Source organism: Antedon bifida, chromosome 1, assembly GCF_963402885.1.
Source record: "Antedon bifida chromosome 1, ecAntBifi1.1, whole genome shotgun sequence".
Taxonomy (NCBI): Eukaryota; Metazoa; Echinodermata; class Crinoidea; order Comatulida; family Antedonidae; genus Antedon; species Antedon bifida.
Window position 1 is genome coordinate 16,384,355 of NC_136226.1, and position 14,795 is coordinate 16,399,149.

The 14,795-nt window shown below is 35.8% G+C and overlaps 1 protein-coding gene across 3 annotated transcripts; it reads left to right on the forward strand.

The window, feature by feature from the left end:
- The first annotated feature begins 2,740 nt into the window (after nucleotides 1–2,740).
- On the forward strand, nucleotides 2,741–11,336 carry LOC144845096 (uncharacterized). 3 transcript variants are annotated; one of them, XR_013612492.1, is made up of 9 exons: nucleotides 2,741–2,850; nucleotides 3,687–3,902; nucleotides 4,174–4,218; nucleotides 4,704–4,950; nucleotides 5,106–5,288; nucleotides 5,825–6,068; nucleotides 6,288–6,393; nucleotides 6,647–6,849; nucleotides 7,321–8,131. XR_013612492.1 is itself a non-coding variant. In XM_078702246.1 (8 exons), exons 6-8 carry the CDS (start codon nucleotides 6,047–6,049, stop codon nucleotides 11,298–11,300), a joined length of 798 nt encoding a protein of 265 aa, XP_078558372.1. In that variant the 5' UTR covers nucleotides 2,741–2,850; nucleotides 3,687–3,902; nucleotides 4,174–4,218; nucleotides 4,704–4,950; nucleotides 5,106–5,288; nucleotides 5,825–6,046; the 3' UTR covers nucleotides 11,301–11,336. The 3 variants fall into 3 exon arrangements, 1 of the variants encoding a protein (XP_078558372.1); XM_078702246.1 differs by lacking the exons at nucleotides 6,647–6,849; nucleotides 7,321–8,131 and adding an exon at nucleotides 10,631–11,336; XR_013612493.1 differs by lacking the exons at nucleotides 5,106–5,288; nucleotides 5,825–6,068 and having other exon boundaries at nucleotides 7,321–8,140.
- The last annotated feature ends 3,459 nt before the right edge of the window (nucleotides 11,337–14,795 follow it).

A 14,795-nucleotide genomic window follows, 5' to 3' on the forward strand; every position in this document is an offset into this window, starting at 1 on the left:
CCTGATAGAGCAGTAACACGCATCCGTATCCAATTATTACTTCGACCTCAATGACAGTGTGCGTCAATGTTTAAGCATTCAGTTTTCACACAAGAGAGAACATACATCCCCTTATACAAAATATGTTCATAACCTTCTAGATCATTCCTTATACTTCTCACTCAATTATCAATTCCTTATCCCTTTATCAATATTCCTTTATCGACAACATCGCCCATTTAGAAACACAGTATAATTATTGTCTGTCACGCGGTGTATAACGCATGTATATTATTTGTCAATAGAGGACGCACTACTTATTGTATTCGTTATCAGGACTACAAAATACTATAGGCCCTACACGCCGTTTAAATTATAATAATATCAATTCATTATCCCTTCATCGATAATAAACACGTTGTCTTCTATTAATATACCGTTTAGTATATCTTCGAATACACTTTCAACAAATCACTTCCGAATTCAATAGATTACTTCCGATTCAATAGATTATCAACATTCAAGAAAAAAGCCTTTGTTCAGTTCAGTGGACTCATATTAGCCTACCATCCGTTCTATTAATAATGGATCTACATGAAATTTTACACACTTAAACAATGAATACGAATAAAGATTACACTTTAATTTCTTTCAATTTTATTATCATCTTCATATATAAAATCAACAATTAAAAATGCATAATTATGTTGATTAATGGATTATTTTGAGCACACAATCTGTTAACATAACTCACTTCTACTCTAGATCATGATTAGGCCTTTACAAATTCTTACACATTCTTCTTCGTTTTCAATAACTATCCTCGCCGTCAGAATATTTGTCTATCCCCAGCCAGTCTTTAGTATCCTCATCCTCAAGAACTGTACCAAAGATAGATGGAATAGGAAGCACCAGCATATTGACATTTATGAACATTGAAAGGTATAGTAACATCAATATTACAACAAACAATATATTGTAGTGAATTCTTGGAGCGGTAACGTTAAATCATGAACGTCAGCCAGCCAGTAGAAGACACACACATCCCGTATGCAGAGCTGAGAACGAAACATGAAAATATATCTGCTACATAGACAGATAGCAGACATTATTTTAATACAAATGCTAGGAAACTAGTATTTGGACGTTTATGAACATTAATTAATTTATCAATGCATCATGACTGTGACAATTTGAATTATCTTTATTTTATTACAAAATACTAATAAATTTTTCGAGTGTAAAACAATCAAGCATAGATTCTCTGTATTACTCTCAGTGTTTTATGTGTGTGAAATGCAGTCCTGATCCTGATAGAGCAGTAACACGCATCCGTATCCAATTACTATATTACTTCGACCTCAATGACAGTGTGCGTCAATGTTTAAGCATTTAGTTTTCACACAAGAGAGAACATACATCCCCTTATACAAAATATGTTCATAACCTTCTAGATCATTCCTTATACTTCTCACTCAATTATCAATTCCTTATCCCTTTATCAATTCATTATTCCTTTATCGACAACATCGCCCATTTAGAAACACAGTATAATTATTGTCTGTCACGCGCGGTGTATAACGCATGTATATTATTTGTCAATAGAGGACGCACTACTTATTGTATTAGTTATCAGTGACTACAAAATACTATACACGTCGTTTAAATTATAATAATATCAATTCATTATCCCTTCATCGATAATAAACACTTTGTCTTCTATTAATATACCGTTTAGTATATCTTCGAATACACTTTCAACAAATCACTTTCGAATTCAATAGATTACTTACGAATTCAATAGATTATCAACATTCAAGAAAACAGCCTTTGTTCAGTTCAGTGGAATATTACCATCCGTTCTATTAATAATGGATCTACATGAAATTTTACACACTTAAACAATGAATACGAATAAAGATTACACTTTAATTTCTTTCAATTTTATTATCATCTTCATATATAAAATCAACAATTAAAAATGCATAATTATGTTGATTAATGGATTATTTTGAGCACACAATCTGTTAACATAACTCACTTCTACTCTAGATCATGATTAGGCCTTTACAAATTCTTACACATTCTTCTTCGTTTTCAATAACTATCCTCGCCGTCAGAATATTTGTCTATCCCCAGCCAGTCTTTAGTATCCTCATCCTCAAGAACTGTACCAAAGATAGATGGAATAGGAAGCACCAGCATATTGACATTTATGAACATTGAAAGGTATAGTAACATCAATATTACAACAAACAATATATTGTAGTGAATTCTTGGAGCGGTAACGTTAAATCATGAACGTCAGCCAGCCAGTAGAAGACACACACATCCCGTATGCAGAGCTGAGAACGAAACATGAAAATATATCTGCTACATAGACAGATAGCAGACATTATTTTAATACAAATGCTAGGAAACTAGTATTTGGACGTTTATGAACATTAATTAATTTATCAATGCATCATGTGACAATTTGAATTACCTTTATTTTATTACAAAATACTAATACATTTTTCGAGTGTAAAACAATCAAGCATAGATTCTCTTTATTCATGGTGGTTTAGTTATAGACAAAAAAGTCATACCCCTCTATAGTTTTAATCGAATTTTTTCCATAAACTAACCAGAGAGGGCGCACTATAAGTATACGCGGATAATGATTAAATCAGCGATGATGTCCAGTATACTAGATAGGCTAGGCGGCCTAGGCTAGCTAGGTCTAGCCTAGTAGTAGTATAGTAGTAGGCCTAGGCTAGCATATCCACCCAGTAGTAGTGTACAATGAATGAATTCATAACAGATACTGTATTAAACAGTTTTTTGTTACTATGGGATGGCGAGAAAGAACGCGTGTTTCTTCGAAGCCTGGTGAGTAGTTGAAATTAGAGTGTAAATATGCTTAAAATTAGTAATTATTCAATGCAAAAATATTGTTAAATTTGGATATTTATATATAATTAGTTGCTAGTCACTTTAGGAACTGAGATTTATTTTATTTGGTAGACAATTGTTACGAGAATTGTCAAAATAAGATTTCAGTTTGACGTGAACCGTATTTGAATTGTAACAGCATGGCCAAGATCGCCCCGTCTACCCACGTGGGTAGTCAGGTCCACTTAGCAGGAGGTTGACATGACTTGGCTTGTATAAGATAATGATTTTAAAAAATTACACTAGCCTAGGCTTAGGTTAGTTGATAATATTAATTTAACTTTTTAAAACTTAACATAATGCTAGGCCTAGGATGGATATCCACCATCTGGATGGGGTGGACTGGGTAATTAATAATGATTAAATCAGCGATGATATCCAGTATACTAGGCCTAGATAGGCTAGGCTAGCTAGGTCTAGCCTAGTAGTAGTATAGTAGTAGGCCTAGGCTATCATATCCACCCAGTAGTAGTGTACAATGAATGAATTCAGTAATATAACAGATACTGTATTAAACAGTTTTTTGTTAAAGGTAATGAGGAAAAAAAAAATAGGCCTAGGTACTTTTTACTTTAGTTAGCTTTGTCAAAATGTTTTGTATGCATACATAGGCCTAGTCCCTCTATTTAAACAAATACTTCAGTTGACAACGCTGTTATTAAATTAATATTTACTGATCCAAACATGTCTTGACATTTAAACAAATGTCAAACTGTTTTATGATAATTTCTATTAATTAAAACTATTTGCAACATATAATATTTTTCTTTCAGAACACGTGGATGTGCTCCAATCAATATTGTCGCAGTAAAAAGTGACAATATTGAAGTTAAACAAAAAGGGTAATTTGCATAGAACTATTCAGGTGTATTACAAAGGATGCTATGGTTTTGGTACAGAATGTATAAGAATATCAAATGACAGTTCTCATACTATACATCCACAATTACAGGAATGAATTCAGTAATATAACAGATACTGTTTAAATGGTATGTATATTATTTAACCTATAACCATTTGTATTAATACTTATAGTATTAAACAGTTTTTTTTTTTAAGTAAGTGAGGAAAAAAATATGTACTTTTTACTTAGCTTTGTTTTGTACGCATAGTCCCTCTATTTAAATAAATACTTCAGTTGACAACGCTGCTGTTAAATTAATATTTACTGATCAAAACATGTCTTGACATTTTAACAAATGTCAAACTGTTTTTTGATTCCATTAATTAAAACTATTTGGAACATATAATATTTTTCAGAACACATGGATGTGCTTCAATCAATATTCAGATACTGTTTAAATGGTATGTATATAAACTAACATTTGTTTGAATATTTATATTAAACACTAATTAAGTGAAGAAAAAAGAAATGTAGGATGTTGTCTACAGTCTACATAGCAGCACTTCAATCATCTACTGCTCTGCATAAATGTATGTAAGCACAACTAACTAAATTTTGTTTATACAGATATTTCTAATATTGCAGATTGATTTTGTCTATGTTTAGTTGACATAGCAGCACTTCAATCATCTACTGTTCTGCATAAATTTATGTAGGCACAATTAACTAAATTTTGTTTATACAGATATTTCTAATATTGCAGAATGATTTTGTCTACAGTTAGTTGACATAGCAGCACATCAATCATCTACTGTTCTGCATCTGCAAACAAATATTTTGATAATACTATCATTTCTACAAAATCATCAAAGGTTTACTGATGGTATTTTAAAATACATACTGTGCTTCCTTTTCACAGCATGTTTTATCTTTGCTTGCACTTTAGGTTGTGTGAAGATTAAGTGATTCTTCATCACCGACATGGTTTTTGCCAGAGCTGACTTGACACCATACAGACTTCTTCTTTTCTTGTTGAATGACGAGTGAATCAGTTCAGCTCATTCAACAAACCGATTCCAACATGCCATCGCTTTAAAAATTCTACAACATGAAATTCGAGCATGTGCAGTTTTGGAGATATGTTGATCTCCAATTTTCTGCAGTTGGACATGAAGTCTGATATATTTGAAGCTGTAAGTAAATTAATATTTAAATTTAATTCTTTAATAAGCATATTGCTTAAGCAGCTGAGTGATAGAAACTCAATTCAGATTTTATAGTTAACATTTTTTTTTCTTACCAACAATATCAATTTCATTCTCAGTCATTGTATTGGTATGGTTTATAGCCTTGTGTATTTCAGAAAATCGGTGGAAGATGGGTGTATAAGTTTCTTCAGTTTTCTTAAGGCGTGCTTGCAATTTTCCAAGAAATCCAATTGCGATATCTTGGCTTTGTTCCTCTAGAACCTGGTTTGATGCAGTCGTTAGCTGGTGAATAATATCAACCTGTGAACAATAATTTTAATTGGGTAAATATTCAAACATTACAACATACAACACTTACTGTTTAATAATATTGCTACTAAATTTGATATAAGCTACTGTACAGTATACTATCTTAAGTAGTAGTATTTTCTTAATCACCTGGCAACACTTGTGTACATGGTTGCCTACAAAGGCCTTTCCATGATAGGCTTGACGAGGAACCTTGTTTTGTTGGAGAACTTCCTCCATTGCACAAACATTGTCCCAGTTCGGTATTTCAAATCTTTGTTCAATTTTGTTTCCTAAAAAATATACATAATCTGTTTAAACTATTTTTGAATAATTAATTTACCTATTCAGAATATGTGTAATACTATCCGTACTTAACATACCATGTCTTTGATTTCTTGTTGCTTTTCAGCAATGTTTAAAAATACAAGCGGAATTTCATCTCCTATGTGGGAAATTTGTGCTTGCATATCCGACATCTGCTTCATCAATGCTGAATTTGTTGCTTATTAACACATTTTCAAATGTAACCTCAAGATTTTATATTAGTACTATTGCTTTATCATTTCAGTACGTTATACAAGTGTCGGACTGTATTATGATACAAATTGGTGAGCAGCATCATCATGGAGTTGTGGTAGAAAGGATGATAGTAGACATCAATGAACAATGAGACCTCCTAGTTAATTGCCCTCGTGCAAGATTCAGGAAGAAACAAACCAAGTAGTGGTGTGTCATTTTACCATCCTTCATAATGTGTGTCATGGTCACCTAAAGGACGCACATTGGACAAATGATGCACTTCATTCAATATGGTAAGTCATACAATTGATAAGTGCATAACTATGAAAACAATATTTAACCATGGAGGTATTTTGATTTAACATGATTTAACCAAAATATATATATATTTCCTACATGGTCGATGTCAATAGGCACCATTGTTTTTCTGATTACACTCCTGGATACCTCCTTGGAGTTTACCATTCCATGATCTTCAAATAATTGATAGTCGTCATTCAATGTCTTTATAGACCTGTGGTCTTTTGGCACATCACCTCTACATATATCTGATGTTTTGTATGGTGACAAAAGAGGCAGCAGTACCTTCCTAATGAAAGATATGAAAGAACAATTAAGGTTTGTATACAATAAATTATAATTCACATTAAATGCATATTAAATAAGATACTGTATCTTACCATTTGGTCCATTGAGGCCATACATCCCTGATAAAAACTCGTAGTTTCCAAAGAAGAACAGACGAATTTTGTGGCCCCTTAAAGGAAAAAAAAATTAAATTAATACAGCACACACAAAAACAGATTAAAATGATTTTAATGTTGAAGACATACCTCCATTCAGTCCCATTCAGTCATACTTGCCTTCTCAGTTTCAGAATTTGTTGCCAGTCAGCTTTGATGGCCAGTGACCTGTCAACATCATCAATGATACCAATTGGTGGATTGCATTTCATGATTAAATTGAAGTTGAGCTGAATCATGCGATATTGAATTTCATATGGTTGATAATTCATGGCTGCGTCGACTGAGGGTTCTTTTGCTAACACAACTGCTGTAGTAATTTTCATTGGCTGTAAGCATATGTTTTATATTTACAAGATTTATAGTCCAAGTTTAACACCGTATTTATTCGTGTTCAGGGAATGTGTTGTAATACAATATTGTGTGGCAGGGTAGTTTATTCCAATAATAATCCAATCTTTTTAAAATTGTAGGTGTGCTACAAATTGCACTCCTCAATACATTTAGGGGTGCTGTTTGGTGCTTTGGTGTGTAGAAATTTACCAAATTTAAGGGTGTTGTAAATCACTCTCCTCAAGGGCAGTTTAGGAGGAGTGTGTTAGGCGAGTGATCACACTCACTCGCCTTAAAAGACAAGGCCTGTACTATTGTATATAATATTTAGGTTCATTTGATTTGCCCATTATTCAATAAAATCTCTGTACTTTGGTACAGTGGTTTTGTGAAAAATGTTGGCTTTCTAAAAAAAAATAACTCACCCTTCCATTTGTTGGTAACTCAATTTCTTTTTTTTTTGTTTTAGTGATTTGGATACCAACTTCCTTGCAAATTGCTGGACAGGTTCGGGTATCTTATCGCCAACAATTTCCTTGTTTATGGTCTTAATTGCATTGGTTACAGCATTATACAGTTGCTCAGCCTCTGTTGTGCATTTATGCTGACTGCACTACTCGTTATACTTCAGACATTTTCCACACAACCGACATTGCAATTCAACTGTTTGCAAAGATTGTTGTACCAGTAATGATGATTTTTTCATGTCACGTTCAAATGTTATCAGTGATGCACAAGCAAAACATGGGAATTTACTTAGTCGAAGAGTACAGAACAATTGACAGAGACAGTACATACAAAAATGGTGGGAACACTGAGTTTCTACATTATCAAGCGACAGAATACGTTTACAAATAGAACATTGAAACAAAGACAGTGCTGATTGGTCATAAAGGGTGAATTGCTCGGATAATGAATTGAATTTTAAATCTTGCATGAAAGTTGTTTTATTGCATTTTATCCTGTGACCTTGTTTCTGTTTTCATAAAGATAACAAGCTGTGCATGGCAGATGTAAGGTGTAATCAATGTCGTTTGTTTGTATGCAGCAGATTGACAAGTATGACAAACATATGATGGATGAACATTTTTATCTTCTTTAACAATTTTAATGTTTAGAAAATTTAAAGTTTGTGTTTTGATGCTTTTAAGTCCACAAATTCTACAAATATTTAATAAAGACTCAGAATGGAAATCCATAATTAGTATTATTCGTAGGCCTAGGCCTAATTAATTATGTAATTTTTGTAATCAGCAATTATCACAAATAATAAAATGAAATACAGTAAAATGATAATGTAAATAAAGTTCTATAAACAGTACAGGTAGTTCAGTGTATCTCTCTGGCTAGGCATCTTAATATGCCAAAAATACCCACATCAAATGTCATCAGAGTAGTTTTATTTACCAGGTGTGTAGAGCTCTAACTAGTTTTTACGTCAAAACGAAAACTTAAACGGTGAAAGAATAAATATTGAAAATGATCGTTGAACAGTCAGTTTTCGGTGAAGTGACTACGTTCGACAGATATCAGACGATGAGTGTACTGTACTTTGCGCTTTTTATTGAGGGCGCTATTTATTTACAATTCTATCGAATACGATCGTTAAAACAGTCGTACTATTTTTACAAATAACTGCATTAATATTGCATAATTTGAAGTATTACTTCATTGCTTGTTGTAAAACTAATATATTTACTTGCAAATATTAATAATTGTTGTTAATATTTTATATTATGATTGTAACGTTTAATTTACTAGCTTAGTAATTATCGCTATCTTTGCGATGTTCGCTAGGCTCTCGCGTTCAGTCAAGCGTGCAAAACCTTAACAACAAAGGCTTTGGTTAGCGTAAACAATAAAAGCGCGTTGAAAACACACTTTATGTCCATAGTTACTATACTATATTCGAAACCACATTATTTTAATACAAATGCTAGGAAACTAGTATTTGGACGTTTATGAACATTAATTAATTTATTAATGCATCATGTGACAATTTGAATTACCTTTATTTTATTACAAAATACTAATACATTTTTCGAGTGTAAAACAATCAAGCATAGATTCTCTTTATTACTCTCAGTGTTTTATGTGTGTGAATAATGCAGTCCTGATCCTGATAGAGCAGTAACACGCATCCGTATCCAATGATTACTTCGACCTCAATGACAGTGTGCGTCAATGTTTAAGCATTCAGTTTTCACACAAGAGAGAACATACATCCCCTTATACAAAATATGTTCATAACCTTCTAGATCATTCCTTATACTTCTCACTCAATTATCAATTCCTTATCCCTTTATCAATTCATTATCCCTTTATCGACAACATCGCGTTACAGAACTTCTATAATAAAACTAAAATATAAAGTTGGCGGAGTAGATTCTGAATAGTATTTTTTTTTATACTAAAATCCCTACCCCTACAAAAATGGAAACTAAACCCCTTAACACAATGATACAATAATTAGACAACTTTTTCTGTGTTCAGCAAAATGTGTTTTGTAAGTGTTACAAATTTCATTTGGATTGGACAAAAGGAAGTATTTGGTAACTATGGGCTTTTGTTGAGCACTTGCTGAAAAATAAACTTGTTTTAACCAAAATGTTTAACTGTTTATTTCTTAATTTCCTGTTATATCCGTATAGTCCAGATTTTCAAAACACTATAACTTTGCTTCTAGTAGGCGCTCAATTTAAATAATCTACCCCTCATTTTAAAGCTTATGTAATTATTTTTCTGATTATAATAAAATCACATCATATATGATGACTTTACAGCCATTTTGTAGTCTTGGGACACATTATTATAGTAGGTTTTTGCTGTTTTTTTTTTTTTTTTAGCGGATTATAATGTATTTTAAACTTTATTCTTTATATAATCTACAACAAACGGTGGGTATCTGACGTGTTTTATAACGATTGCAAGCGTGGGGTATAATATTGCACCACTGACGTCATCATTTTAGCATCTTACGCGACGTGTATTAAATAATCATCGTGAGTATCTGACGTATTTTATAACGCATCCAAGCGTGGGTATAATATTGCACCACCATTATTTTAGCATCTTACGACGTGTATCAAAATATAGCTGACATCATCTAGGGTGAATATTTGTTTTTATATCGACGTCATGTACAACAAACGGTGTGTATCTGACGTATTTTATAACGCATCCAGATTGCAACCGTGAGTATAATATAATATTGCACCACTAACGTCATTATTGTAGCATCTTACGTGTATTGAATATAGCTGACATCATCGTGGGTATGTGACATCATACAAGTATAATGTATAATAGTGTAACCCTCCGTTTACCATCACTATGCAAGAGAAATGGATTTGATGATATTCGTAGTGTTTGTGCTTTCGACGACCAATGTAATGTCCATATTGTACGGTACGTTTTCAGCTGTTCAACACAGATTATCAATGTCTGATTATCACTGGGAGTTTTACAATAAAAACTCACGAGACATTTGGAGGATGTAAGTACATTTTTTTTCTTTCTTCTTCTTTTACTTATCTAATTACTTATGCATAGATTTGGGCTTGGTAGGCCTGAATTGCATGTATTGTAAGTTGCTAGTCAGGTAGGTCTGGCCTCCGAATGTTTTTTTTTTTGTTTTTGTTTTATTTGACTGCTTTGGGATACCTGTACATACAGTCAGTATATAAAGTGTTGCATACAGTGGGCCTATGGATTTAGCAAAGTTGATGTATGTTTTGTATAATTCACTGTGCTGGTAAAATATATGTCTTTTTTTTTAGGTGTATTCAGCTGTGCGTAAGCTTATCGTTGCCGCTGACCGCTGTTGCATTGAGCATAAAATCTGGTGTGATGTACGATCAACTGACGAGTAGTGAACAAGAAGTATACGTTACCTTTGCTATTGCAACGGGAATGTTTTCCTTTATGTTTGTGGAGACTTTCATGTTCGGCTCTAGACGAAGAATAGGTCAATTACACTTTTACTTTACGGCCATTTTTTCATTATGCATATCAGTCGGTATGAAAAAGGATTATTCGATGAGTATACTATTTTTAACATCTCAAGGTAACAAGACTACGCTTCGACTGCTACACTTGATGGAAGTGTATTGGAAACGTGAGAGGCCAAGAAAGACACAATATCAAGTGACCGTCTGCATACATACAATACTTACTGCACTCTTTAATTTGATGTTTCCAATACTCTGCTTTTTTTCTTTGGCTTTACATAGACACCGAGGCACGTTCACTGAACTTTCCATCGAAGGTTACGTAATTTTCTTTGCACTGCTCATGTTGATAGTCGTGTACAACACATCGTCTGTACTGTCAGCCGTCCGTCTATGTAAAAACATTTCTAATGATTTAAGTCAACTACAGTCGATCGAACTTACATCGACGGCTCCGCCTTCTTACGATGATGTGTTGGCAGAAACTGCCATCGTGTAAAAATATGTATTTTAATCATTAGTATTATAGAAATAAAAGAGAGAGAGAGAGAGAAAAAAAAAGAAGTATTTTGTCTTAATTCCAGTCTAATAAACAACGACGACGAATTATTGTAGTGTAACTTTATTTCATTTCTAAGAACTTTATTTGTAAACATTTTCTTATTCTAACTTTTTTTGTTGTTGTTGTTGGTGGTAAGCTTAACATTTCTTCTGACGTTTACTGTCTACGTTGTGAATGCTTTTCTTTCTCTTTTTTGGTTCATTAGGAACAACAACAGAAGCAGCTTCTTCTTCTTCTTCTTCCGATTCCTTCTTCTCCTTCTCCTCCTCATCCTCTCCCTTTTCTAACTTGATGGCACCACGACGACTAGTTTCAATTACTTCAATCGCACTATGATACTCTTCTAATGAGTAGCCTGACATTTCACACGCCTGCTCTTCGGAAACGGCTTCTCGTCCGATTATGCCCTTCACGACGGCCAATATAGTTTCGGGACAGTCTTCGTTTTGACGCGCATAAAACTCTTGGTATGCCGTGTCGTTTTGCGATATTTTGCTTCCAAACAAATATCTTGGCGTAATGTCAACGCCTTTCTCGATGTTGATGAGCGTAAGAAATCGATTAGCAGGCGATGCATTATTGTCTGAATAGCATACAATACTCAGGTCGGTACGCGCCAGATCACCAGCACCGATGGCCAAGCGCTGTTCGGCACTCATCGGCTGAAGTTGTTTACCGGGTACGAATCTGGCCACATTTAGGTTCTTGTATCTTCGGTTTGTGGCGTTGTCGAGAAACAGTTTCTTGGACATGTCGGAAACGAACTTTAACGACGGATTGTTGTCTTCGAGCTCTTGTCGCGTGAAATCGCGTGCTTGTCTATAGCTTACGTTCGTCTTCATCTTCACGTATGGATTCTTTGGAGATTCATCAAAGGGCATCTTGACTTTTTGATACACGCCTGCATTGTTGGCCACATCTTTCGATCCATGTTGACCCCTGAATTTTTTCATGATGCTGATGATGCATCGTCTTGCGTCCATCTTGTCGACGCTGTGACATTCTTTGTAGGAGGCGTGCGACTTGCAGTTCACATGCGCCTCGAAACAATATTTCAACTGTACCATCATGAGAATGATGTTCAGTTTACAGAATCGCACACATCCGTTCAACGGATTTTGATGTCCGTTCACGGTTAGCACGTACGCTGCGTTGTTTATGTCGGTGGTGCCGAGTTGCTCCTCTCTCAACTGTTTGTCTTTGTTGGCTTGTATCTTCTTCTGTCGCAGTTCGGCCGTGAGGTAATTGCCCAGTTCACTCAGACCAGATTCGGTGATGGCGAGCGATCCGGTGCTCATAGTTTTGCTCTCGTTGCCGTCACGGTCAACAAACATGATGTTAAATTTCGAGCGCAATTGTTCCTTTTCGACGGCTTCGAGACGTACCGACTTGACTGAGAGAACGTCAAATTTTTGCCCGCAATCCCATTTCTCGACCGATTCGAGCACTCTTTTGCCACTGTCGTCCAAAGACTCGTGTTTCTTGGCGGCACACTCTAGCATCGAGTAGAGAATTTTCACAAAGAGTGGCGTTTTCTTCAAGTTTTCGAAAAACGTATCAAAGTCACGTATCTTACTCTCGTTCCATTCGATCTTTTCGAAACCGGGAAACAGAGTGGAATCCATGACCATCTCATCGGTGCAATTCAATGTTCGAGGATCCAACGACGACTTCCAATTCTTTCCTTTGTTCATAACCCATCTCAGATAGTCGGCAGGAAGTTTTTCGAAAGAAAGTTTATCGTTTAGATACTCTTCCAGAGCTACTTCTTCGGCAGACAACGTGAATCGTAATTGCATTTGCCCTGACATGATGAACACTGATGTTGCGAATACAAAAATCGGCCGTATTTAAGGACCTCTGAGGCAGGACGACGAAGACGACGACGCGCACACACACACACACACGTTATGGTTTCCTTAGTTTTCTCTTCATCGTTTGTGGCAATCTCGTCCGTCACTTTCCTCGTCATACTCTGTGCTTACACGCCCGATCTGCTACCGAAAACACGTCATTTTGGAAAAACTCGAACCACCGACACACTACAGTTGAGCGGAGACTGTTTAAGTGCCACTCTCACGAACGCGAATCTTTCGTGCAGCATGCACGTCACCGACACTTTTTCTATATTGGCATCGGCCGTGTGCAGCGTCCAAGGCGAGTGTAGTTTGTGTGGCGTGGTCGGAGAGTACGTGTACGTACGATGTTACGACGATGATGGAAGGTTTGTACACGGTTCACTAGTGTTAACGAAGAAGCCACCACTTTTGTCGAGGTATCCGATATCTCCTCTCTTCAGAACGGTTAACAACAGGTTTGCGTACGCTACGAGCAACGGCACGGTGGAGGAAAAAGTATTAAATAACAGAGACGGAGACTTGATGTTTAGATCAATATGACTCTTAGCCGACTACGTACAATTCAACGCATCACTTCTGCGTCCACTGTATGGGTGATACGGTCAAAGTATGCTCGACGAGGCAGCGTATCGTTCATCGCGTCTGCTGCGTTCGTTCTGTTGTTGTACGAAACGTTCGCGGTCGAACGGTACCAGTTGTACGGCTGTCACAAACGCTACTCGGTCGGTCAGCAAGAATGCACCGTTCAACAACGAAGCGGTTCAGACGGTCTGATGGTGACGTTGCGCGTCGTTGGAACGCTGTTGTTTTCTCTCTCGTTCTTGCCGTTAATCGTCTTGGAATGGTTGTTTGGAGCCAGACGAATGGCTGATGTGACAGCCTGTGACCTAAAACACCATTACGACCGTATTATGGGTAGTGGTGGTGGTGATGATGGTACACGAGGAAATAATTTCTACGCGTTTTACGTTCGACAATTAGGATACACGGGCAGATTGTCTGGACAAGTTTTTGTTCGCAACGTAGTCGAGCGTGAAGTTTACTGGCGAAGAGTTTTAACGTGTCAGCTCGCTTCTATCTACCTTGAATGGACGTCATCTTCGTACGTCGTCGCACGATCAAGATTGCATAGAGTTAAGCTGGCCGTGAGAATTATCGTGGTTTTCTGTTCGATAGTAGTACCCGCCGCTGTGACACCAAACATTTCGATCGAACACCGAATTTACGTTGGCGTTGCCGGAATTCTCTTTCACGTGGCTCCTTTGCACGCGTTCGTCTTTCTGTTACCGTTCACCGGCTGGTGGTGGACGACCATCGTAGCTTGGATTATTTCTCACGTTATCGGCATTCTGCTTACAATTCGTAGCGAACGAGTCGAGGAACTGGAAGCGGTGATGCGCAACTATAAACATCTCGATAGAAACAACGTGAACGATACAGTGTTTTTGATGTATCTAGGAGGAAAGAAGAAGTGGTCGCCTTCGTCGATGGCATAAACGAGTATATAATATTATATGCGTCCAAATGTTTAAAATTGCATTATTGGCATCTTACAAATCAAAGCTACATTCAG

Excerpts from the sequence above, each read along its gene's own strand:
- LOC144845096 (XM_078702246.1), top strand. The coding sequence starts at position 6,047 with ATGATGCACTTCATTCAATATG. Across the intron at positions 6,069-6,287 it reads GATGCACTTCATTCAATATG|ACCTGTGGTCTTTTGGCACA; the intron begins GTAAGTCATACA and ends ATGTCTTTATAG. Across the intron at positions 6,394-10,630 it reads GATATGAAAGAACAATTAAG|GTGTATTCAGCTGTGCGTAA; the intron begins GTTTGTATACAA and ends CTTTTTTTTTAG.